Raw genomic sequence first — 22,964 nt, 5'->3', positions numbered from 1 at the left:
GACAGAGAGGAACCTGCTTCTTTGCCAACCAGTTTTATTGTTCAAGTCCAAAGATAAAGCAGTTAGATACTCACACTTGCAGCAGCTAGTTAAAACAGGAGGCATGAAACTTGGATCAGGCGGGTGCCGAAAGCAGGCGATGGGGACAGTCCTGCTGCCAGGAGCCGCCCCTCCCCACCTGACCCGGCACCCGGAGCACAAAGCAGCGCAGGGCCGAGGCGCGCCGGTTCCTCCCGCACCCCCAGCGCGCTGCAGCTCCTCCTTCACGCTCAGTTTACAGAAATTAAGTGTTCTCTCCAGAGGCAGGTGACAGTCACGAAAAAGGCTGGAAACAGCCAGCAAGAAGCCCTTCGGGGGCAAGAGAAGCATTCAGCCCCCACAGGTGGCTCCTGATTGCAGCTGCGCCCAGCAAGAGCAACCGGCACGTAAACCCAGCACATCCAGCTGGCTTACAGCTGCTCAGCACCGAGCGTGCGTTAAAGCATTCGCCCTGGCAACTGCCACAGAAATAACATTCAATGTTCACCCACACAAAACATCGGGGAGCACCATTTTCCAGCTACCAGCACGAAGTCTTAAAATAGCGTAAGGACTCTACCAATTTGCTGTGGCCAACGCTCACATCAGCGCAGCAGTTACCTTACCAAGGGCCTGCAGTGATACAGCCTTATAGCTGCAACTCATATTTATTTCATAACATCTTTCTCTTGCTACAGAACAGCACTTACCCTCGCTGAGGTCAGCTTGAAGCCCTGCGCTCCCAGCTCAGCCAGAACGAAGACGTAGCATTGTTCCTGGCAGCATAAATACATGTATTTGCAAATACATTTTTCAAGGCTAGCGTAAATAAATTCACATTTGCCCCGTAGGAGCAAGTCCTTAATTACAGATCAGAAAGGGGCTCTGCTCTGTTCTCAAATCGTAACATGCTGTTGCTGCAAACCAAGGCCGGCAGGAGGATGCAGCCAGCTGGGAAGCCCTCTCCTACATCTCGTTTTGCTTTGCTTGAAGTGGTGAGAAGTAGAAATCGATCAATTTAAAAACACGGACATAGTCACTTCACCATTCTTTGGTACGGACATTGGCCACAATAACCGACTGGGACATTTGACACCACAAGCACATGGCACACCGAGTTTAAGAGGTGCTTGATATTTGTTTTCTGCTATGTTAAAAAAAAAAAAAAGGAAAAAGAAAAAGGGGGGGGTAAGGAAACGCTTCCAAAAAACCACTCACCAGCCACGTGCCCAGAATTTCTGCTGCTTTTTAAAACACACACCATATTCGTAATTAATTTTATCCCTGGAGAGTCCAACTGGAAAACCCCAGCTATCGTTTCCGCTCGCCTTTTTGTGTCCTTTTCTTCTCCTTTTCCTTCCGCTCCTGCTTGGCTAGCTTATCCTTCTCTCGCTGGAGCTTATCTTGCTCTTTTTTCTTCTGGAATTCATCTCGCAGCAGCTCCCGTTCCAGCTTCCTGGCATTCAAAACATCCTCCACATTTGTGTTTCGGAACAGCGCTGGCAGCATGTTAAGGGCAGACAATGCTCTGGCTGAAGCCGCACAGCTTTCCGCTCTGCAGCTGTATTTTGGAGCTCTAAACTAGACCGTGGCTTTTAGCATGTGGGCTGGTTTCTCCTCCCTCCCCCTTTACCTTCTGACTCCCACTTCTGCTTCCTCACCAAGCAGGTAAGGAATTTGGGAATGAGGAATGGAGAAAGAAAAAGGAACCTCTGCTTGTTTTTTGAAATAGAAAAGTCAGGCAGAGTAAATGCACGCTCCCTAGAAAGGGATTTTTTCCTAGAGAAATCAATTTGCCTACAGGTTCTTAAGACTGATACAGAAAAAAATACGTAAAACCTCTACAAACCTAAGAGGAAGAAAAATAACATATGGTACAGCTTCCTCAAGTGGCTTCTGTACAGCTGTGTACGACATGTATGTCTTTACATATATGCACATGTACATATGTGTACACATCGTCACGGTCTCATGTCCTCCCTCCCACAGCAACCAGTGGCAAATCCTTTGGGAGGAGCATTAGGAAAAGCAAGTGGGTGTCTCCTCTGCTGCCTCTTCCTCCTAAATATCAATAATGTAGGAACATGAATAATTTAGGTTTGACTTTTTAATTATGTGGTAAAATCTGCTTCCACCTTAAACCTGACAGCTGGTGAGCTCAAGGAACATCCCAAATTACCGTGTTGAACAAGGACCAAGTATCCTGTGTTTTATTCACCACTGAAGTTCAGCTGCACCACAGCCTTATGAGTTTCACAGTTTCTGGTGCACTTTTAATAAATCCTGACATGATTTACCTCTCTGGACACCAGTTAACACTACGCTGATATTCTGGGAGAATTATCCTTACTAATAGGCATGTTCCGTCAAGCTTCAGAGGGTGGAACAGGGAAGGAGGGAATAGAGGAGAGATAAGAGCACGGCAGGATCGATCTCAGCTGTGCACATGGGGCAGACAGACCTTTAACTCTGATTACAAGCAAGGTCAGGCTACATGAAAAGAAAAATGAAAAGGCTAAAGAAACAGGGAGTATCAACACAGATAAGGAAGGACAGGAAACTCACCACGGAAGCTGCCCTCCTCCCAAAAAGCCTGGGTGACTGAGAATTCAAAGGATACATTTTTCTGATGCAATATTTACAGCTGTCGCAATCGATCCATCCTGTTCATCCTCACCAGTGAGAGAATTAAGGAAATATGAGCATCAGTAATGAACGTGTGCCTCTATACAGTCACATGTAACTCAAAACACGTCAAATAACTTTATCAAGCCACAAGGAAGCAGCTACACGCTCACCCAGACAAAGACTGGGCAAGCAGAAACCCCCACGTTCAGCTCCCTCCTGCTGCTGGAGGGCCAGCTGCAGTTCCCCCCTGTTCAACTTTGCTCTTCAAGGAAGAACTGCTCTTCAGCACTGCGAAGAGTTTTTAAACTCCCCCACTCTCCACATACTCTCTCTTAAAAAGGATTTTTGCAGCAGATTTCTCATCAGAAAGCAAGAGATAAATTCAATACATTAACTACCACACACAGAGTTACCCGGAGTTGATTCACTCTTCTGCAACACACCTGGACTGGGCAAACCTCACCCAGCCAAGCACGTGTGGATGGGGAGCATGGAAACAGCAGAGAAACATCCTCAAAGGAGTGTCTGCTGGTGGCGCTCCACAAACTAGGAGCTTCCATTTTTTTTCCATGTAAGTTATTTTATCGTGGAGAAAGAAGATTGAAAAAATTCCCCAATTCTCCCCACTAGACACTGCAAAGCTGGAAAGGCGTTGTTTCAGATTTTTAATAAACATTGTCCTTCAAAGCACCGAGTGTCAACTAGGTCAGGAAAAGGATATTCCTCCTCGTCCGTCACGTTGGCATACTGGGCCAGGAGGGCAGCTTTCCTCTGCTTCTCCTCCTGGGAGACCTCCTTTGGCTTCACCACAATCTTGGCCTGCTTCTCCATCATGCTGGCAATGGCTTGGATATCATCTGGCAAGGAGAAGAGTCAGAGCATCAGTCAGTCCCTGCAGACATGGCAGCGAAGTCCCAGCTGACAGATGCCACATGCAGCTGCTTCCTACATCATCAGTCCCCAAAGGGCACTGTCCTACTGTCACACGCTGTGTCCTGTCTGCAGGGAGGCAGCTGTCGCTGGGGGCAAATGCACCGAGCTAAAGGGAGAAGTCTCACCCAAAAATAGCCCCCACCCTCCTCCCACAAGCCCTCTCACAAGGTCACTGGTGATGCTGTCAACACAGAGAGCGCGCGAGCTGGCTGTTTTGGAGAACTCGGCAATCAGTAAGACTTGGCTAATGAAAATCCATTTTACTCCAAATTGCATTTCCCTTCTGGTTATGAGAAGCTAAATATATTTATTTAGCTACATACTTTAAACCACATCAAACAGAAACTCTGAAAACTCAGTGACTGATGGGTTTAATACTCTCTCTTTCCTGCCTACAGAGGGAAACAAACAGCTGATTTACCTTTCAACACTAAAGTCCTGCTGCCCGTTTCTTGAAGTGACATTTGGGTTTTGACACCATGTTTTGTTGTTGTTTTTTTTTTAGTTTAATAACTTATCCTCAGCATTCTGTTATTCTAAGTAGATATTGACTTCTTTGGAGATTTACCCTTTAATGGAACCACAGTGAAATATTTAAATTCTTGCATTTGCAACAACCTAGACACACAGTGCTACCTTCTTTCTGTGACAAGTAACAGGTAACCAACAATATGAGCAAGAGGAGTCCAGTAGCAGCTCCAGCAATTCCAATCACTTGTCCCCAAAAGAGGAATTTTATTTTATTTAATGCACAGAATAGCATAAGTTTCCCCTGTCCCCACCCAAAGGCAACGTTAGGCCAAGGACAGGTTTCAGCAAATTTTCAGGGAAAGCCGCTGAACTGCTGCATAGTTCAGCCACCTCATCTATGAGAAGGAGATGAGAGATGTTTGTGAAATGCTGAGGTTTAGACAAGAAAAGCGCTATATGAATACAGGCCTCATGATAGGGGCTCACTTGGAGAACTATTTCTAGAACATCATCAGCCAGTGACAATATTCTGATTGCAACCAGAACCAACAAAAAACCGCAAAGCAAACAAAAAGCAGGATTTACCCAAAAGGGCTGTTACATTGTCATGGGCTACAGTTAGGTCCCTGCTGTTGGACAGTTACTAATTGAACCGTGCAGTATGCTTAAACCAGCAAAATCTTTCCAGCATATGACTTCGTTGTACTCCAGACCTCTGCTCAATGACCAGAACAAGCCTCCCGCAAGGAACAAGACCAAGACTGAGGTCTTCACTCCCAAGCCAACAACTGAAGACAAGGGATGAATTCAGGGAGGGTACAAAGAAACGGTGGGACTATATACATGACTGGGAAAGGAGCAGCATTAGTATAGCAGCAGCCTCATAGAGCTTTCCCTGCTACACGTGTTTATGGAAAAAAAGGACAGTTTTAAGAGAAGATTTTGAATGAGGAAATTAAGGATGCTTCCCTGATGTGTGCTGGGGTGAGCAGCAGCAGAAGGAACAGCGCAACTCTCCACAGGTGCAGTTGTATAAAAAACCCTGCTCTCCAAACCAGCACATACTGAAGTAGCAAGGCATTTTATGCCATAACTGCATCTACCACCACAGTTCCGGCTGCCATCACTGCATTGTTAGTGTTGAACGGGGAGAAAGCCCTAGGGGTTTTGTGAAAGGAAACTGAAAAAATCCTTACAGGGAAAAAAAGGGGGCTTTTCCTCTTCAGGATTATGAACCTAAAAGCAGCAGAATGCTAGGGACAGCCAGAAGTGAAACTACTTATCCTCATTTCATATTTCAAGACAAAACAGTAAATAACAGCAATGGCAATGAGAAGCAAGTCAGATCAGCGACCATAGTGGCAGCATTGGTTTTAACTCCTAACAGGATGAACACACAGTTCTCATCTTGGTAAGGCCCTGCAAAGTACTCATACCAGGAGAAAGGCACACCGAGCAGCGACACTACCTTCTTTTTTCTCTTTGGCGTCAACAATCTGAGATTCAGACCACTTCTCGACTACTTCCCTGCAAACATCGTTTAAGAGATCTTCTTCCTAGTAAGGGAAAAGAGACTTCTCAGCCTTGGAATATAGTTGGTTTGCTTTAAACAAACATGAATCAGATACAAAAAGTACCAGCTGCAAAGAATCTGAACACCCAACAGTAAGTTCAATCATTACAGCTTTTCACACAAAATCCACTCGTTAAACGCACACATGGGACTTTGGTTAACCCAGGACAACACAGATTATGCAACACACTTACTTGTTGACACAGCTCAGGACTAGGGAACGCCTTGACCCGCTGTGCAAACAGGAGGTGTCAAGGCTGCGATCCAGCAGCCCTGCACCACGCCAGGCGAGGCCGCATCACTGCGGCAGTTTACTTCCCACATGACAGCTCTAACAACATACGCTGGTTTCACAGCAGCTGCCTCTCTAGGTGCAACAGCCCTACAAACACCGGCGAAAGGCAATCAGAGTATCTTTGCTCTAGAAACCTACTGCCCAGCATCATCTCTCTTCTTGAGCAAGGCTGCGGAGAAGCTATGCAAAGGCCACCTCCAAGCCAATAAATTAGACTGGATAGCACATGGGTCAGGGCCAGCACCGAGCTGAAGCCACTTTAGTGGTACTGACAGACCATCTCCTCCCACCAGCAGGGATATTCTTGTCTCCATTGACCTGCCTGGAGCATCAAACACATCTAGAGGTGGCAGTGGAATGCACCCACGCTGTTGTTCACTACTGAGGAAGACTAAGCTGCAAGGAGAAAGGAAACACACCTAACCAGCAACAGGATGGTATTTCCATCACCAGATCTTCGCTTGTGGAGCTCCACCATGCCTAGCTCTCTCCCCGTGCCCAAGCACAGCTTCTCGCGGGACTGATCAACATCAAGCTCCAGCAGCAGACAGGCAACACCCTACTGTACCACATATCAGCGCAAACGGTCACAGCATTTCTGCAGGAATTGCCCAATATGTGAGTTCAGGTTAGGGAAGCTCAATCCAGGCAAGAAACACGATCCTGATAAAAAAGAAACATGTTTTGAAGAGTTACGGAGAATCCCTGCTCCGGCACCTGGAGCCCCTCCTGCCTCCTTCCGCACTGACCTGGGGGGCCGCAGAATTGTCTCTCCCACAGCTTCTCACTACTCTCTCTGGCTGTTGTTCTGCAGGGTTTCCCCACCCCCCCCCTTAAATCCGTTATCCCAGAGGCGCTACCACCATCGCTGATGGGCTCAGCCTTGGCCAGCAGGTCCATCTTGGAGCTGGCTGGTGTTGGCTCCATTGGGCATGGGGGAAGCTTCTGGCAACTACAGAAGCCACCCCTTTAGCCCCCACTACCAAAATCTGGCCACACAAACCCAATAACCTGCCTATGCCAAAAGGTAGCTGTGAGAGGCAGAAAACCTGACAAACTGCCTAGAAAATTTCTTATATAGGTGTGCAGGAATATCTATTCCTCTACCGTCTGTCTCTTTCCCCTCACCTTTCACAGCCAGGTGTGCAGTAATTGGCATTTCAAAGAGGAACACACCAAACCCTTGCACACAGGCTTCCCACCAAGTTCATGATCCTCATCTTCAAAAATTGCGCACTAGGTACCTAAAAAAAAAAAACACCTTCAAGTTCCAAGACAGGCTGCCACTGAAAACATTACTCATCCAGCACAGCAAAGCTCACCTGCACGAGGGACAGCAAAAAAAGTTGAATTCTCCACAACAATGGGACAGACCAGGAGATTAAAATATACACAAAAATCTCTCCACCTTTTGCTCCAATACTAGTAGAAACAGTAACTCAGAATAAAGTCCTCCCACAGCAAGCCTACCACCGCTAAGCACAAAATTCTGCACAGGCAGGTGGCAGGAGAACCAGCACGCAGCCATCACACAAAGTGGCCAAGCACCGAGCCCATGGGCACAGTTTGGGGCCGCACACGCAACAGAACAAGGTCCCTGGGCTGGGTAGGTGATGCTGTAAGGACAAACACGTGGGACACTGGAGGCTGTGAGAGGAGGTGACGTGCAAACAGAGAAAGAGCAGAAGGATGAAGGGTTTACGACTCCTACGGATATCAGACTCCATTGAAGAATTCAACGTGCCTTTAATGAGAACAGATCCAGAGGACAAGGTGATGCCTAATCTGCTAAGATCGGGTATAAGAATGGGTGGTTTAGGACTGGGAGAACCCAGTGACCCCGCTCCCACTGGGAGATGACACTGAGATCCACGCAGGAACACCTACTGGATGAGCAGACCAGCAATGAGGATAACGTGCACAGAAACACCATGTCAAGTGCCAGTGACAGGGACCCTTCCAGACCTCAGACACACAGTAAGTCACAAAAAGATAACAAAGGTCAGCACAGTTCAAGGACACAGAAGACATGAAGGTTTTTAAATGCCAGAAACACCCATAGTAAAAGGACAGTCCTTGATGGATGGGCTCGCCCAGGTACAGGGAATACTAGCCCACTGGAATTAAGGCTGGCAAAATAATAAGCAACTTAATATTAAGCCAGGAGTGAAGGCTGGGAAAGACATATTCCCTGAGCACCTGGTTTCAGTGTATGGGAGGAAGAAAAATCAGGCAAATGATGATAAAGAAATGGCAGCAAGTGGGAAGGAAAATCAACAGCAGAAGACTAACAATGATGGCAGAGACCTGAGCAACCTTCTAATGAGGGTTTGAGCAATAAGAAACAAATCGGGTATTTGTGTATCGCTGGAGGCAGGCCTATGAGGGGAGAACCCAAAAGCGAGACGCTCCAGCAATCCCAGAAATGGTGAAAAAACAGCCTTGGAGGTGGAGAAATGAAGAAACGAAAGACGAAGATGACCGCGTGCGAACGGATGCAAATGAAACATCAGTGAAACACGAATGATGGGGCAGCCTGGGCAAAACTAAACTGTCACAGAAGGAAGCAAAGAGAAGTTCTGCCACGCAGCGCGGGCCCTTCAGTCTCACTGCAGTCTGGACGGAGACCTCTAGCAGAGCACTGACCTCTGTGTCCCTCGGAGACTCACTCCCCACATATAAGAGCAAACATTACCAGAGAGCTGAGGGTGCAACTACCAAATATTTTCATCTAGTGTTCCCCAAACAAAACAGAAATTATGTTGGTTTAGAGGTTAGTAAAGTGAGATGGATTCTGTCTGGTTTAAAGAGAACTGAACAGAAATAGATCTCAGTTCTAAGTTTCTAGATTTGAAATGGTTACATCTGAATAAACTCGGGGAACTAATGCATGATGTTGTCATGCATGAGGCGCCATGGGCACGACTGCAGATGTTCACTGGAATTTATCCTCATGAGGGTTGTCAAAAACAAACAAAAAATTACCCGGAGTTTGTGTATAGAACAAAGACAAAAGACTTGGCAGGAAAGGCCCCAAATTAACTAAATGACTTTTGAAACAATCTTTTAATACAGAAGTAAGCACAGTCTACAAATAAATAATAAAAAAAATGCACCGACTAAAAAAAAAGTAATTAAGAAGTTTTGAGGTTCAAGAGACAAAAACATTTTTCAAGAAGTGCAGAAAAATCAAACTGGGCTTGAAATTGCAAACAAAGCAAGAGTCAGCTGTGACAGTGTCACAAAGAAGAAAACGAAGAGAACGAACCGGGCTGCGGTGCAACACACACGGGATAACGACAGCCCAGAAGTCAATGAACATGAAAACCCTGCACCAGTTCTCAAATCAGGCAGCAGTGCAAGAGGAGGGAAACAAAGAGAAAAGGGGAAACATCAGAACATAGCACAGCCCCCTGCGGGGCAAGGGCCGGCTGCAGCGCTACGTACCTCCAGAGCTCAGGAAGAGCACGCACAGCAAAACACGAGGGCCAAGGTCTGCTGGAGGAACAATGACAACCTAACACAGCTATCGTTGAGCCACTCCAAAGCACTTGTTGTTAAACATCATGTTTTAAACCGCACTTGGGCACTACCAAAAAGCCACCTTGCTCCCCAGCTAAACCCTGTGCCCTCCGCAGAAATAATCCAGGACCCTTTTCTTCCTTTACACCAACAGCCACGGTCCACAGCAGCTGCCAAAGTTTCCAATCAGCCTCAAAACTGGCACAAACGCTCACCCCAACAAACAAAAAAATCCCAAATAAACTCTGGACACCTGAAGGGCCCCAAAAGACCCCCAGAGGTGCCGAGAGCCCCTGGGGAAGGTGGTTATGGGCCCCAGGGCTTCAGGGGAGCTACGCCCGCCTGCCCCCCGCCGCCGGTGCCACACGGGGGCTCTGGGCCCAACGAGGGCGCGGCCGCCCGTCGCCTCCTGGGGATGGGGGGTCCCGGCGGGGAAGCGGAAAGCTCAGCAGCGCCGACCGGGCGGCAGCACCGGCCGGACCCAGCCCCTCACCCCGGGAGGCTCCTCCCGCCCGGCCCTCACCAGGCAGGCAGCCAGGACGCCGCACAGCGCCTCCAGCCGCTCCTCGTCGCTCTCCTCTTCGCGGAGCAGCCCCTGGATATAAGCACCGTAAACGGCGCGGTCGAGGCCCAGCGCCTCCAACCGCGCCGCCAGCCAGGCCGCAAAGCCCGCCGCCTCCTCGCCGGGCGCCGCCATCTTGGAGCGCCGCCGCCGCCGCGCATGCGCCCGCGGCCGCCAGCGGGGGGCGCGGCGGGGGGCGCGACGGTGGCCACGAAGGACAAACTTGTGGCGGCGCCGGCGGGCGAGCGGCTGTGATCGAGGGGCTCAGCCCAGCGGTGTCTGAGGAGAGCGGCTCAGCGATGGCCGTGGCTGGGCCACGCTACCCTGAGCACCCCACTCCTTCCCCGCAGGAGCGGCGGAGGCGCCGCGGCGGTTGCGCGGCCAGCGGTGTGTCCCTGCGCGGCCGCCGTCAGGGGCGGGGCGGGGCGGAGCGGGAGTTTCAACGGCGGCGGCGCGGCGCTGTGAGGGCGCCATGGTGGGCCCAGCCGCTCCCCGGCCTCTCCGCGGAAAGTCCTTCTACCTCGACCTGCCGAGCGGGCGGAGCGCACGGGAGCTGGCGGAGGTCATCGGGCACCTCGGCGGGGTGAGCGGCCGGGACACCCCCCACACCCTCACCGGGGCCCCTAGGCCCGAGATCCTGAGGGCTTTCAAGTTACCTACTGCCCTGTTCTGTGCGGAGCTGCTTGTCCCACCTCTTCGCTTGCTACTGTATTTTGCTGAAATGTGTTCTGTTCTCTGGTGAATAGAGCTTTTCCATGCTGATGCATGATGTCCAGGGTCTTTTTCTCAGCTATTGTTGTTCGGTGGTTTTGTTTTTTTTTTTTCCTGAAACGCTTGAGAAGTAGATAATGGTAGACAAGAGTCATGGAAGTCTCAATCCGAAGGTGCTGGGGACTATTTGCAGTGTATCTCTAGGTTGTACCCTGTCAGTACATCATAGGATCTCCTTTTGGGAGACAGCAGTAAGGAATGGAAGAAGGAACTGTTTGTAGAGATGAGTACTTTCAGCAGCCCCTTAAGTGTATGTGGCCTTAAGCCAAAGGCAGTAGTTCTTCTGAGCTGAAACAGTCCTGCTAAAGAGTTGAACAGTTTCAGAGCTGCTCTAGTTTGTCTCTTGCTGCAGGTGACCGAAAGCTTCCTAAGCAAAGAAGTCAACTATGTAGTTTCCAGCAATAAAGAAGCTAAACGAGACAAAGCCAGGACTTGGACTGAGAAGCGGAGCAGCGTAACTTCAGAAGATGCAAAAGCCATGAGCCCAACGCCTTCTGCCCCCAAAGGGAACCGTACCAGACCTCACCAGAAGCCACCAGACACTGTAAGAGCTATAAAGGTTTAGGCTACCTCAAAGTTTGGCCGAAGGGATCTGTAAAGTAGAACCAGAGAAGTGTTGGAAGGTAAATTTGTTCCTGCTCTGAGCGAATATGTTGCGTGTTTAGGGCTTTCTTTTCCCTCCTGGTCTGGCTGTCCGTATTTGTACCCATGTTCCTTGTGTTTGTGTATCACTGTCCATTCAAATGTGTGTGCCACAGCTTTGAGCTGGTAAACCAGCATATCTGCTCAAATGGCAGAGGAGATGGAGGGCTTGGCTGGCTTCCCAGCAGAATGGGGAATCGTCCCGCTGCAGAAATGTGTCTGGAAAAGCAGAGAAATGTAGACAAGATAAAGCTGTTGCAGGCTTTGGATGCATGCTCCCAGACACAGGCAGGGCAAGGCCACTGTAACTTGGGAGAAGATCTACGAGGGCAGCTTGCAAGAAGGGATTTCTCTATGTCCTATTCGCCCTGCCAGAGGTGGGCTTTCTGGTCAGTGGTGCTTGTGGCCAAAACTCTTAACATCCTGTGTTGAACGCTGGTGTCTGCTGGAAGCTGTGACTGGGGAGAGCCTACTACCCCAGTCTAGGCTGTGGGCACTTCTACTAGCTGGATCCTGACCACCTGCAGGTGGAAAGCCTGAGCTGATGCCAGGGGTTTCACTCAATCACTCATGATGTTTGTTCCCCTGCCCTTGCTCACAGCACTATCCGCTTGCCTTACAAATAATTTAACCTATTTGCTGAAATCACTGGCTTGCAAATAAGACTTTGTTCCCAGGAAGGACTAGCAAGAATGTTCCTAACACCTGCCAGCAGCTGGGATGTGGCAGGTAGAATTTCTGAGCTAAGCTGCTGCTTCCTCTTGGCTCTGGGGTATTCACTGCTGTTCAATAGAAGCCAAGCCTTGGCTGAATGGCTGCTTAGTGTAGATCTAATGGGCACCTCTGCAGTTTGCACTCCCTGGAGATGCTGCTGTCTTTGAGATAAAGTCTTGGTCAGCTTCTTGTCCCCGGCAGAGACCAGGTATCACTAGAAATCACTCTTACTGGACAGCCACACTGTCCTCAGCTTGCCACTGCCTGGTAGATTTTTGCTTTAACGTAGTACTTTGCTTCTTTTTCTGCAGGCACTGATCAGCAGGGGAAAGGAACTGCTGCAGAAGGCCATGAAGAATCAGGTGAGCGGCATGTGGATGGACTTTTCTCTAGCTGGGTATATTCAAAGTACTGCTGAGCAGTGCGGAACCAGTGCCAGCCACTTCTCTAGAGCCCCTGCCCTGCTGAAGGAAGCAGGTTCTTGGGCTGGTGAAGGTACAAAGCAGTTACTTGTGGCCCGCAGAATATTGTGCAGTGCTCCTGGTCACTGTTCTTCATGCAGCCATGTCATCCATCCATGTTAGTACTTCTAAGGCCTGCCCCAGGTATCTGGGTGCTCAACACAAGAGAATTATTAACACAAGACCCGTTGTTAAATGAATTTTTAGCCTAGAAAGAACTAAAGCCATACAGCTGGGGAAAAGGCTCCCCTGTGGTCCTTTCACTGGTAGCAAAAGTGGCCAAAAGAATCTCAGTGCCCACTTAGAAGCTTATGCTATAGCAGGAATTAAAAAATTGACCTAGAGGCTACTGTTAATTTGGGATAGATAAAGCATGAGTTCAAACCTTTTCAGCTGTGCCCTGATTTTAATAACAGCTACGCAACTGAGCAACAGGAAAATCTCTCTAAACTAGATTTAGAGCTGCATGTGCTCACACAGCCGTCTCTGCTTTGAGCTGTACCTTGCCAAACCTCTCTGTACAGGACACCTGCAGTGGCAGCAGTATCCTCGCCAACGCTCGCATGTGGGGAGTCCGGATCTTGCACGTGGATGGTATCCTTCCCTGTAAGCTGAAATCCCGCTGTTGGTAATTAGTGATTTTTGAGACAGGTGGAGCAGAAGCAATGTAGGCCAGCGTGGTATGGCAGAAGGAAGAAATTGCAAGCAATATTCAGTACTTGGCTGATGCCATCCTGGCCATGGCTACCTAGGTCTGCCCTTCAAAAACCAGACTAACTTGTATGTATAGAACCGGCTACTGTTGCATTTACAGTAGCAAGCACTGAGTATGTTGTAATATGCTGAAGCTGTAAGATTATAAAATGTTAATAGCTTGATCAGTGCATAGATTTGTTCCAAAAAGACCATTTTTGCTAATTGACTGGGAAGCACAGATCATGATAATGGCAGGATCTGGTTGTTTTTAATTAGAAAGTGCTGATGTTTGAGGGGCTATGCTGGAAGGCACTTCCTGTCTCAGTGATGAATGGGAAGGGGATGACAGGAAAGACAGATGGTGAAACTCTGATACTAATATTAGGTCTGGAGTAAAAGGTTCCTTAGTGTCCAGTGACAGTGGCACACAGCTGTGGCTGAGCTTGTCTGGGTGCATGATGGAGGCAGCCACAGCCCGTACGTGTTCCTAAGCAGCCAGCTCTGCTGAACCGCAGCGGTGTGGCAAGCCTGTCAGGGCATGCAAATGTCAGGGTCTGGTCTGCATGCTGCAAAGTTCCTAACAGCATCTCATTTCTGCAGAGACATAAAGCCAGCCTTTGGCTGTGCTAAAGAGCAAAACTGGACGCCATCCCTCAAAGCACTCCTCCTTGGCTGCTTCTTGGGCAAATTAACCATGTAGTGGCGATGCTCTGCCGGGTGATGGTGGGCTTAGGCGCTGTGCTTTTCCCTGGTGCGGGTGAGTGGAGGTAGCTGCAGCTGGTGGAGGGGAAACAGCTCACCATCTCTTGTTGAGCTATGGCTCTTTGACATCTCTCCTGTGCAGAAATGTTGTCATATGCTCAACAGCTGCTGCGTGCCATCTCGGGAGCAAGGAAACAATGCCAGAAGACAGAGGTAACAGATTGAACTCCAGCCAATTTGAGGTGCTCGGGATTCCTCGGTAGCTCTAAGCAACCCTTTTAGCTCCTCTAGTGCTAATGGGCTAGTAAGTGGGGTGATCTCCTAGGTTTTCATGCAACACTGAGCAATCTGGTGCTTCTGTTTATTGATGGAGATGACAAAATGAAAAGAATTTTTCCTTTTATAAAGTGGGGGTAAAACCAGGTGAGAATGGGGCAGCTGTTATCAACACCTGTAGCACAACCGATACAGATTTTGACTTGTATGGGACTAAGGGTAAAGCAGATCATATGGGGCAAGTACACTGGCTTTTTGAAGGATTTCTTTTTAGTGCATTGGATGGTCAGTGAAAAGGTAGGGCATAAGATCAGAGAGTGGCAGCCTGTACATCGTATTTATACTAATTCTAGGTAACTTGGGAGGCAAAATATCAGGGGGAGGTGATAGTCTGTGATGTAGGAGCTCTGAAGTGGTGGGTGAGACTGCTGCAATCTTGCTTTGCTGCTCTGGGATCAGTAATTACAGTTCTGCCTGTGCTGGCTCCCATACTAAATATGTCACTTTTTCTTTTAGGCAAAATGCCTTGCATCTGCATCAAAAATTCACAAAGGTAGGCCTGAAAGTTGTGCTCCTATTTACACTTAGATGCAGAGCTGCTTGAAGAAGCCTCATTCAGAATTTGAAAATCTGTCTGAAACTTCAGCAATCCAAAAGATGCCAACTGTTAAGGCAATTTCTCTTGAATGGGTTTTGTAACTCCTTGTCCGAGTCTAGTTGCAGGCTGCCAATACAGCTGAGGATATTATGCATTTGGTTTCAGACAATGTTTTTTAAAGTCCCATAAACCCTTTATAGCGCAGCTCCCAGAATCCTGAGGCACCTGAGAACTGTGCTGCTGGCACTGCATGTCGAATCCACTGGCTGAAGTTTCAAAGAATAATGCATCCTACAGAGGAGAGCATGTTCCTCACAACCCACTCACTTCTGTTAGGCTGAAATGTACTGCTGAGACACCAATCTAGGGATAACACTTCCAAAGCAGGAGCGGGGGGAAACAGATTCTCATCTGCAATTAGACAAGAGCCAATTGTGGTACCAAGATTGGCACCAGTGACGTAAGTTAATTTGTGACTTGTTTGACTGCTTGTCGGAGAGTGAACGCTCAGTAATACCTCGGAGCAGACTTCAGCCTGGATTGTGTGTGTGACACTTGAAAGATCGTTTCCCAGTTTGGGGGGAAAGGTGGTAGAAAAAAAGGCTCGAAAAGCTGTCGGATAAGGCAGATAATCTGCTGCAAGCTCAGAGCTCTTTGTGTGGCACACTCTGAACCCTGCCTGGGGACTTGTGGTAACAGCTGAACCATTTGTCACTGTTCAGCACTCTGCCATAAATGCTCAGGACCTGTGCACCAGTCTGAGTTTTATCTAGGGCCCTACACATGGCCTTGCTTTCAGAAGTGCTAAGCATTTGGCAGAATTTACATGGAAAAATTGATCCTGTACTTAAATAGCTACTTTAGCGACGTAACAGCACATTTGATGCAAGCTCAGGATGAGGCTTGAGCAGCTAACTGGCGAGGACAAATGGAATCAGCCTTTCTGGAGGTTGAGGTTAAAATTTCTTTGAAGAAAATAGCATTGAGTGCCAGGATCGCAAGAAAACAAAACACCTCACCCTGCAGAGGCAGTAAGAGGCATTAAGAGGTTTGGTTTCAGGGTCAGGCAGATGCCCTGTGGGAATACCTTGATGTTTGTTTGTTTCTTAACTGGACCTGTACGCAGATTTCCAGGCTGAGTGTAATGTTATCACTTGTGAGCTGAACATACCTGTGAGACAGGAAGGACGTGGTAGCCTCTTCTCCAAGCCTGGCTCTGAAAACCTTTTCCCTGAATGCACTTCTGAGACTTTCTTCTGCTCCCTTAACATATATTATGCCTCTGTGGGAAGCATAGCTGCTGCTTGCCCTCCTCAGGGACCAAGCGAAGGCCAGATGCTGTTTTTTAGTAGTGTTCTCATGCCAGGCTTGGCTATGCAGCATGTTGGTTTGTCTCCAGCAGCTCTTACTGCTTTGACTTAACCGTCCTAGGCTAAGCCATTCTGAACTCCAAGCTGTTGTGTAAAGGTAAATGGAGAAAAAAAGGTGCTGGAAGGGTTGATAGGGAGCCCTGTGCTTGTGCAACTGCTGCTGCAGTCTTTCTTATGAGCGGCACGTTGCATTGAAGGGTGTGTGACAGTTCTCCAATTCTGACTCAGATCCTAAGGCTTGGGGTGAGGCTGCTGGCTGGTAAGACTGAGTAGACGTTAAGGATGCAAGAGGCTTAGCTGGATGTTCTTTCAAAGGTGGAAACGGTCCATGGTTGGGCTGCCTCTAGGGTTTGGTCACCCTACTGAATACTTTGAGGGCGAGGGCTGTTGTAGGTTACTCAGAGAGCTGTTTTGGCTACACTTGGCCATCATTTTGGGATTCACAGGTGTCAGAAGTACTGATGAGCTTGGTTCTGTAGCCCAGTTCTGTTGGGGAATGAATGAATAAATAGGGGAATTTGGCCAGGGCAACTTCTAACAAGCTTGCTTTCTAGCAGGAAAATTGAAGCCCCCTTTTCTGAAGGTTGAAGACCAGAGCAGGTAAATGAGGTCTTCCTAAATATCATACCTTAACCTCAGGGGCTCCCAGGGAGGGAATTCTTTACTAGTTTTATTTGCAGTGAATATTCTGGCCACAAGGCAGACTGTGGCTGCTTTGAAGACCCTGTTACACGCTGGGAAGCTGACACCCTCATAGAGGGAGGCAAATGGAGTTTAGAGAAACAGTCTAGGTGGCTCATATGTTGGGGGAGGGGAAGGTGTTAGATGAGACTTGACAACAGTTTACTTCCTTGCTTGGGTTCCATTTGTGATCCTGAGCAGGTCACTTAATCTGCTTGAGCCCTCTGAACTGAGGAAAGAGATTGAAACACATGAGGTCAGGGCCTGTAACTTGATTACAGCATTCAGCACAAGGGGATCTGATATATGTGGTGTTTCTAACAACTCTGTAACCCTAACAGTATCCAGAGTGCCAATTAATTATTCTGAAGGCAACATTTAAGTCGCCTGCAAAGTCAAACATTAGGTTTTACGTGCTGCACGCAATAAAGCATGAAGGGAGATGTGGTCTGGGAACCAAAAGCTTTCTGTGCTGCTGTGTAGCTGAAAGTGCTGCACTGGTGGCTGCTACCATGTCTTGGGGGCAAAAGGTGGTTTTTTTGCTGAGAAGGCAAACCTTCCTTCTGTCCAAAACATGCCCCCCCATCAGTGTAGTTACTGAGGATCAGGTTTAGTACTTCCAGTGAGAAATGGAAAACCTCTGGGACAGCAATGGGCAGTATCTCATCATAAGTGAGATGGCACCTCGAGCTCCTCTGGGGGAGGGACAGTTCCCTAACCACACTATCATTGCCAGAAGTTTGATGTCCTGATCTGCTGCTTTCAGGCAATTCCGGCCCTTCCATCAACAGTTCAAAAGCTTTCCTGACCTGAACTTCCTAGCATCCAAAAGCTCCAGCCCATTTGAGACTCTGAAAAGCCTCTCCAATTCTTGCAGAGCCAGGTAGGTTGTAGCTCCTTCTGTGCAAGCTTTTAACCTGACTGCCCTGCTAACTGCTGACCTTGCTGGTTCCTGGGATCTAGAGAACCACTTGTCTTCTGGACAGGGGCAAAAGGAGCCCTGTTCTGGGTCAAACAGCTGTTGCTCAAAGGCAGCACGGCCTCCCTGGCCGTTATGCAGGCAGCTGAGCACCTGCTGATGCTGTCAAGTGAGGGCAGGGAAGATCTTTACTGTTACCTTGCAGGGGCGTGGAAGGCTGTCCCGTGCGCAGCGAAGGGGAGAAGAGCCCCCAGTCCACACCGGTCACTGTGCCAAAGAAAAAGAAGGGATTTTGTGAGTGCTGCCAAGAGACATTTGAAGAGCTGCAGAAGGTAAAGGTTCCCCTGGGACCTGTTTCCTTGCAAAAGTTATGGGGGCCACTCCACAGCATCATTAATCACGTCATGCCTGTTTTCAGTACTAACTCCTTTTGGAAGGAAAGCAGATTGCTGTATGTACAGCCCTTACGGTATCTAGACAGATCAGCCTCGTAGATGAAAGCCATGATATATCTGTGCTCTGACCTCCTGGTCTGGGCAAACAATGGTTTTTGAAGGTTACAGCATGCCATGCACATCTCTGGGGCTAGGAGAGCCTCGAGGATCATCCTGTTACCTAATCTGTAGGGTGGGAAGCCCATTCCACAGCAGTCACGGGGCCACAGGATGATTAAAAAGGTGGGAAGAGGATTTTTGTCTTGTGGAAGATGTGGCTTGCAGAGCCCAGCCTTTTGTGACAGACAGTGCCGATTTGGAGTCGGCGTTTTTACTAGCTGCTGGGGAGAGCTGTAGGCTGTTGTTAGATAGAGACACAACCTCCTCATCAGCAGGTGTCTATGGGAACAGAATGCTCACTGTAAGCAACTGGGGGTAACGGCATTGCCTATGTTTCCCAAATCTGTTCCCAAACAACCTATCTGGTGAAAAGGCTGTTTGCCCTCTTGCCTGTTAGGCTGTGGGAACCAGCTCTAACTGCAGATTTCCCTCCTGTGAAAGGATAAGTGTTGCTAAAAAGGTTTCTGCCACCTTCCAGCATCTCCAGAGCCCCCAGCACAAGCGGTTTGCACTGGACGACTCGCAGTACACCCCTGTGGATCGTGTAATCTCGCAGCTCACTAACAACTTTGTGGAACAGTCAGCCAAGTAAGTCTTTGTGAATCTGATAATTCCTGGAGCTGAAAAGCAGCATGGTGCCACGTGGCATGCTCGCAGGAGCAGGGTCTGGGTCCCCACGCTGCCATGGTGCTTCTCCCTAGCTTGTGCCCTGTGCCAGGGAATTGGGCAGCAGGGAGCAGAGGGCCGCAGCTGACTGCAGGGCACACCTGGAACCTGCCAAGCAAAGTTTAGACAAGCTGTGGGATATCTCGTGTTTCTGTGGCTTCCCTGCTTCAGGAAACTCTCCGTGCACTTCTGGTGTCCCTTAAACTAGAAAGGGCAACTAAGCCCATCTCTTCTGTCCCCGTGCCTGATGCGAACCCCACTGCTCTGTAGCACTCCTGTGCCTGTGCCCTGGGCTGTTGAGAAGGCCAAGAGATCCCTTGTGCTGCCTGCCTTCTCTGCCAGCAGCAGTATCACTGTTTGCTGAGCCTCACCGGTCTAAAATTTCTTACTGCCTCCTGAGCAAGGACTTCAAACACCCTGCGCTGCAGAAAACACTTTGTCTCACTGGGGCGGGGGGAGGGGGGGGTGTTGCTAGGCCTAGAGTGAGCATTAACTGATGGTTCTTCTCAGGGTGCCTTGGTCCTACCTGACAGATGAATGCTTAGTGCCTGAAGCACAGGTTACTGGAGGAATTGAGATGCTGACAGCAGAGCTGGGAAACGAAAGGGAGCAGCCCGAGCAGCGTGCTGTGGAACTGTTAATTGACATGGAACGCGGCCTGAAGACTGAGGGATGTTCCCCTTGCCTGCCTAGGGACAGGGCCAGTATTCCCAGAGAAGGAGAGGGTTTGTCAAGGAGCTGCTCTGTGGGGCTGCCTGTTGGAGCAGGACTCGCCCGAGGGGTCTGTGCTGCGTGTGGCTCTGCAGAGCAGCCTGTGGTGCAGGATATAGATTTGGGCTTGGCCCCTGACCTGGCCTGGGGGACTCTCGTAGCAGCCCCTCCTGTTGGAGAGGCAATTGCTTCTTCATCTGAACCTCAGGAACAGCGAGTGCATGAATCTGTTGGCCATCTCCCACAAGCGCTGCCTGTCTCCAGGAAACGCCAGCTTTCCTCTAGGCAGAGCACCCAGATGGGAAAGAAGCCCAGGCTGGAGCAGGGTGGTGGCCTCTCTCCATGTAAGCAGACAAACCCAGTGGTTGGTGGGACGGGTGGACAGGGTGCAGGACAGATGTCAGAGCCAGGCTTACCCAGTGTGATGGAGGCTGGCAGCTTGCCTCTCAGCACACAGCTCTCCAGCAGAGCTCGTAGCTCCCTTGGTTTGGACCTGTGCCTGTGTGAGAGCCCTGGGGACCCTGCATTGTGGCTAGGTTCCCTTGAAGCTGTGTCTGTGGGTTTTGATCCCACAGAGGCTGCTGCAGCCAGCACTGTCGGCAAGCATGGCTGGAGCGGAGTGAACGTGAATTCCCAAGGGAAGCAGCTCAGAGGGAAGAATGAAAACGCACGCAGAAATGTGGATAGTCCTGATCTGGAGAACACAACGAACAAGACCGGGTGTCCTACTGGCTGGTTAACCTCCCCAAAACTGCCTGTGGCTGAAGCCAGATGTTGATGCTTGCTCTGTGTCAGAGCAGCAGAAAAAATAGCACATGAACCACCTGACCTCCCAGGCTACAGCAAAGAGCAGGTTCCATGCCCTGGATCCCTTCAGCCTTTTCTACATAATGCAGGGGCTGATCACCACTTCAGCAAAAGTTCTTCTGAGGCAGACTGGGATGTCCAGCTGCTCTCCACACTGACGGGTGTCCAGGACAGCAGGATTCAGTCTGTGGACAGGGCCTTGCTCCAAAGGATGCATATCAATGTGAGGGACAGTGGGTACGAGTCTCAGCTCTGCTCAGTTCTGAAGCAGAAGTCAGAGCTTGCCTGAGCCGGCAAAGAGGACTGGAACTGCTGCACAGAGACCAAAGGAGCCTCTGTCCCTGTATTTCAGTCCTTTTTTGGCAGCTGGACTAGCTGAAACCACCTCCTGGCTGTTCTCTGGCCCCTTAGCGGGAGCTGTGAAATGTCTGGAAAGGGATTTACCAAGCCCCCCTCCCTGTCAGGGCCAGGAGGCCCAGCTGAAAGCTGGAGTGAGGACTGTCTGCAGGAGGTGGGCTCCGGACACTGCGGACAAACCCGGGCAGCTCTCCCGTTGGGAGCTGACGGGTGGTACGGTGGGTTCAGCATCCTTGGCTGGGATCTTCCCTCCTCTCTGCTGGCAATGTTTAGAGCTGGCGGCTTCCTTTAGCTCCTCACTGGGCTGATGACTGGACGGTCTCTCTGGAAATACCTCTTCAGCAGGAATATGCTCTTTGCCCTTCCAGACTGAGAGCATGGCCTGCTCTTCCCCTCACCCAGTTCTCAGAGGTGCAAAGACATAGCAGAGGAGGGCCGTGGGGGTGAGGTCTGTGTTATTCATGTCCATGTGGTTTGGGGTTTTGTGGGATGGATGTTTGTAACTGGTACTAAATTGTTTGGGGTTTTTTTTAACAAACTTTGAAATAAAATGGAAGATGAGCTCCTACTCTGCTGTGCAGTGGGTAAAACGTGTCTGCTGGCCTAAGCACAGCTAACTTGAAGTTGCATGAAATGTCCATCTACTGATCGGAGGTGGCTGGACAGAAACCTTGCTGGAAGGGATCTGGGGATGATGGTGGCCACCAGGCTGAATGCAGGGCAGCAGCGGTGCTGGTCATTTAAGATCACCCCATACGTAGCTTACCCTAGGAACACGGTCAGCAGGCTGCAGAAGCTGATGTAGCCAGCACAGGGGCAGCTGTGTGTGGGGTGGCCGCAGGAAAGAAGGATGCAGAGAAACTGGAGAGCAGTTGTTAGGAGACTATTGACATTTCCTGGGCACACAGCCAGGGAGAGGCCGGAGCCGGGCTGGGCTTGTCTTGCCAAGAGGAGTTTCTGGAGTATGTAAAAGCAGCCTGTGACTTCTTGAAGGGCAGCTCCCAGTAGGATGGAGCCAACCTTTCAGTGATGCCCTAGCCCTGAGCTCGGGCTTCCAAGGTGCAGGTTGGGAAAAGGAAAGGCTCGCTGCCCAGGAAGGTCGGACAGCCCTGGGCCAGGCACCCAGAGGAGCGGGGTCTGCCTGTCCTTGGCGGTGTTCAAGCCCTGAGTGAAGGACAAACCACCCCGCCTTCACTGAAGCCTGAAGTGAAGCCCTGCTGAGCTGAATCATTTTCCAGTGCAACAGCCAAACTCCAGCTCTTCTTTACCTACTGAAGAAGCTCTACAGGGTATGAAGGGCTGAGCGAAGCCGCTGCAGGAGCTTAACCGCGCCAGGCACCGGCTCTGCCATGGGCATGTAGCTGCTTGCTGTCCCAGCTGGAGGGTAATCCCTGGAAGAGATAGAAATGGGCTTGGTGCACTGGTCGGCCAACATCTTGATGTGCGCAGTCTTCTGGAGGCAGAGACCAGCTCTGTGCCCCTTGGACAGCAAAGAGGGGTGACTTGGCTTGCAGGGTCCCTCCAGATCATTGTTGGATGTGACCAAAACTCAAGGGGGTCCGTTGTCCCCTGCAGAGACTGGGCTACCTTGCAGCAGTGTTGCTCAGCGGAGGAGGCAGTGAGCTTCCCTGGGGTGTTAGCAGAGGTGGCGTTGGGAGATCAGCTGCGAGGTGACAGTGGCGGTCCTTCGCTGAGCACGGCCCTTCTGTGGAGGGGAGGGGGAGCCCTGGTTGCTGCCTACCCCCCTCCTAATGTTGACCAGTGACCTACATGATGGGGGTTCCTGGTCTCGGGGACTGTGGGAGCTGCTTTGTGGACCCTGAAGTTCCATTCAGGCCTTGGGTCGGATGTTCTTGCTGGAGATACACTTGCTGTCACCTGGTGTACACCCCCTTCCTGCAAAGCACCAGTCCCCTTTGTCACTGTGGTCCTGAGGAGGAGCAGAGTGCTGGGAGAGGCTGTCACCCATGGGCTGGCAACCTCACAGACCCCCCTGAGATACAATGCAGATGCTGGATCAGCTCCGTTGTGCTTGAT

The 22,964-nt window shown here is 49.9% G+C and overlaps 2 protein-coding genes across 10 annotated transcripts; one reads left to right on the top strand and one right to left on the bottom strand.

Annotated features, from left to right (window-relative positions):
• Positions 1–17: 17 nt before the first annotated feature.
• Positions 18–10,347, bottom strand: CCDC43 (coiled-coil domain containing 43). 2 transcript variants are annotated; one of them, XR_008744667.1, is made up of 6 exons: positions 9,964–10,347; positions 5,519–5,606; positions 3,368–3,503; positions 2,639–2,697; positions 1,237–1,517; positions 18–794 (listed from the first exon to the last, which is right to left on the bottom strand). XR_008744667.1 is itself a non-coding variant. In XM_055789869.1 (5 exons), exons 1-5 carry the CDS (start codon positions 10,135–10,137, stop codon positions 1,330–1,332), a joined length of 645 nt encoding a protein of 214 aa, XP_055645844.1. In that variant the 5' UTR covers positions 10,138–10,346; the 3' UTR covers positions 18–1,329. The 2 variants fall into 2 exon arrangements, 1 of the variants encoding a protein (XP_055645844.1); XM_055789869.1 differs by having other exon boundaries at positions 18–1,517; positions 9,964–10,346.
• An 81-nt stretch (positions 10,348–10,428) lies between these two features.
• On the top strand, positions 10,429–21,495 carry DBF4B (DBF4 zinc finger B). Of its 8 annotated transcripts, none has more exons than XM_055789868.1 (11): positions 10,429–10,585; positions 11,126–11,317; positions 12,441–12,491; positions 13,115–13,184; positions 14,131–14,201; positions 14,781–14,817; positions 16,787–16,832; positions 17,680–17,796; positions 18,038–18,164; positions 18,784–18,974; positions 19,563–21,495. In XM_055789868.1, the coding sequence occupies exons 1-11, from the start codon at positions 10,475–10,477 to the stop codon at positions 20,539–20,541; spliced, it is 1,992 nt and encodes a 663-aa protein (XP_055645843.1). In that variant the 5' UTR covers positions 10,429–10,474; the 3' UTR covers positions 20,542–21,495. The 8 variants fall into 8 exon arrangements, with proteins under 8 accessions (XP_055645843.1, XP_055645837.1, XP_027638896.1 ...); XM_055789862.1 differs by having other exon boundaries at positions 10,441–10,585; positions 16,790–16,832; XM_027783095.2 differs by having other exon boundaries at positions 10,441–10,585; positions 18,865–18,974.
• Positions 21,496–22,964: the final 1,469 nt, after the last annotated feature.

This window comes from Falco peregrinus, chromosome 18 (assembly GCF_023634155.1).
Source record: "Falco peregrinus isolate bFalPer1 chromosome 18, bFalPer1.pri, whole genome shotgun sequence".
NCBI classification, from domain to species: domain Eukaryota; kingdom Metazoa; phylum Chordata; class Aves; order Falconiformes; family Falconidae; genus Falco; species Falco peregrinus.
Note: the sequence above shows the minus strand (reverse complement) of the source record. Positions and strands in the feature narration are given on the sequence as shown.

Bases quoted from the DNA above. Each gene is read 5' to 3' on its own strand.
- DBF4B (XM_055789868.1), top strand. From the start codon at position 10,475: ATGGTGGGCCCAGCCGCTCCCCGGCCTCTCCGCGGAAAGTCCTTCTAC. The intron at 16,833-17,679 runs GTAAATGAGGTC...TGCTGCTTTCAG, and splicing joins AAGGTTGAAGACCAGAGCAG to GCAATTCCGGCCCTTCCATC. The intron at 17,797-18,037 runs GTAGGTTGTAGC...GTTACCTTGCAG, and splicing joins TCCAATTCTTGCAGAGCCAG to GGGCGTGGAAGGCTGTCCCG.
- CCDC43 (XM_055789869.1), bottom strand. From the start codon at position 10,137: ATGGCGGCGCCCGGCGAGGAGGCGGCGGGCTTTGCGGCCTGGCTGGCG. The intron at 3,504-5,518 runs GTAGTGTCGCTG...TCTCCTTGCCAG, and splicing joins CGCCAAAGAGAAAAAAGAAG to ATGATATCCAAGCCATTGCC. The intron at 2,698-3,367 runs ATATCCTTTTCC...TAATTCTCTCAC, and splicing joins AACGTGACGGACGAGGAGGA to TGGTGAGGATGAACAGGATG.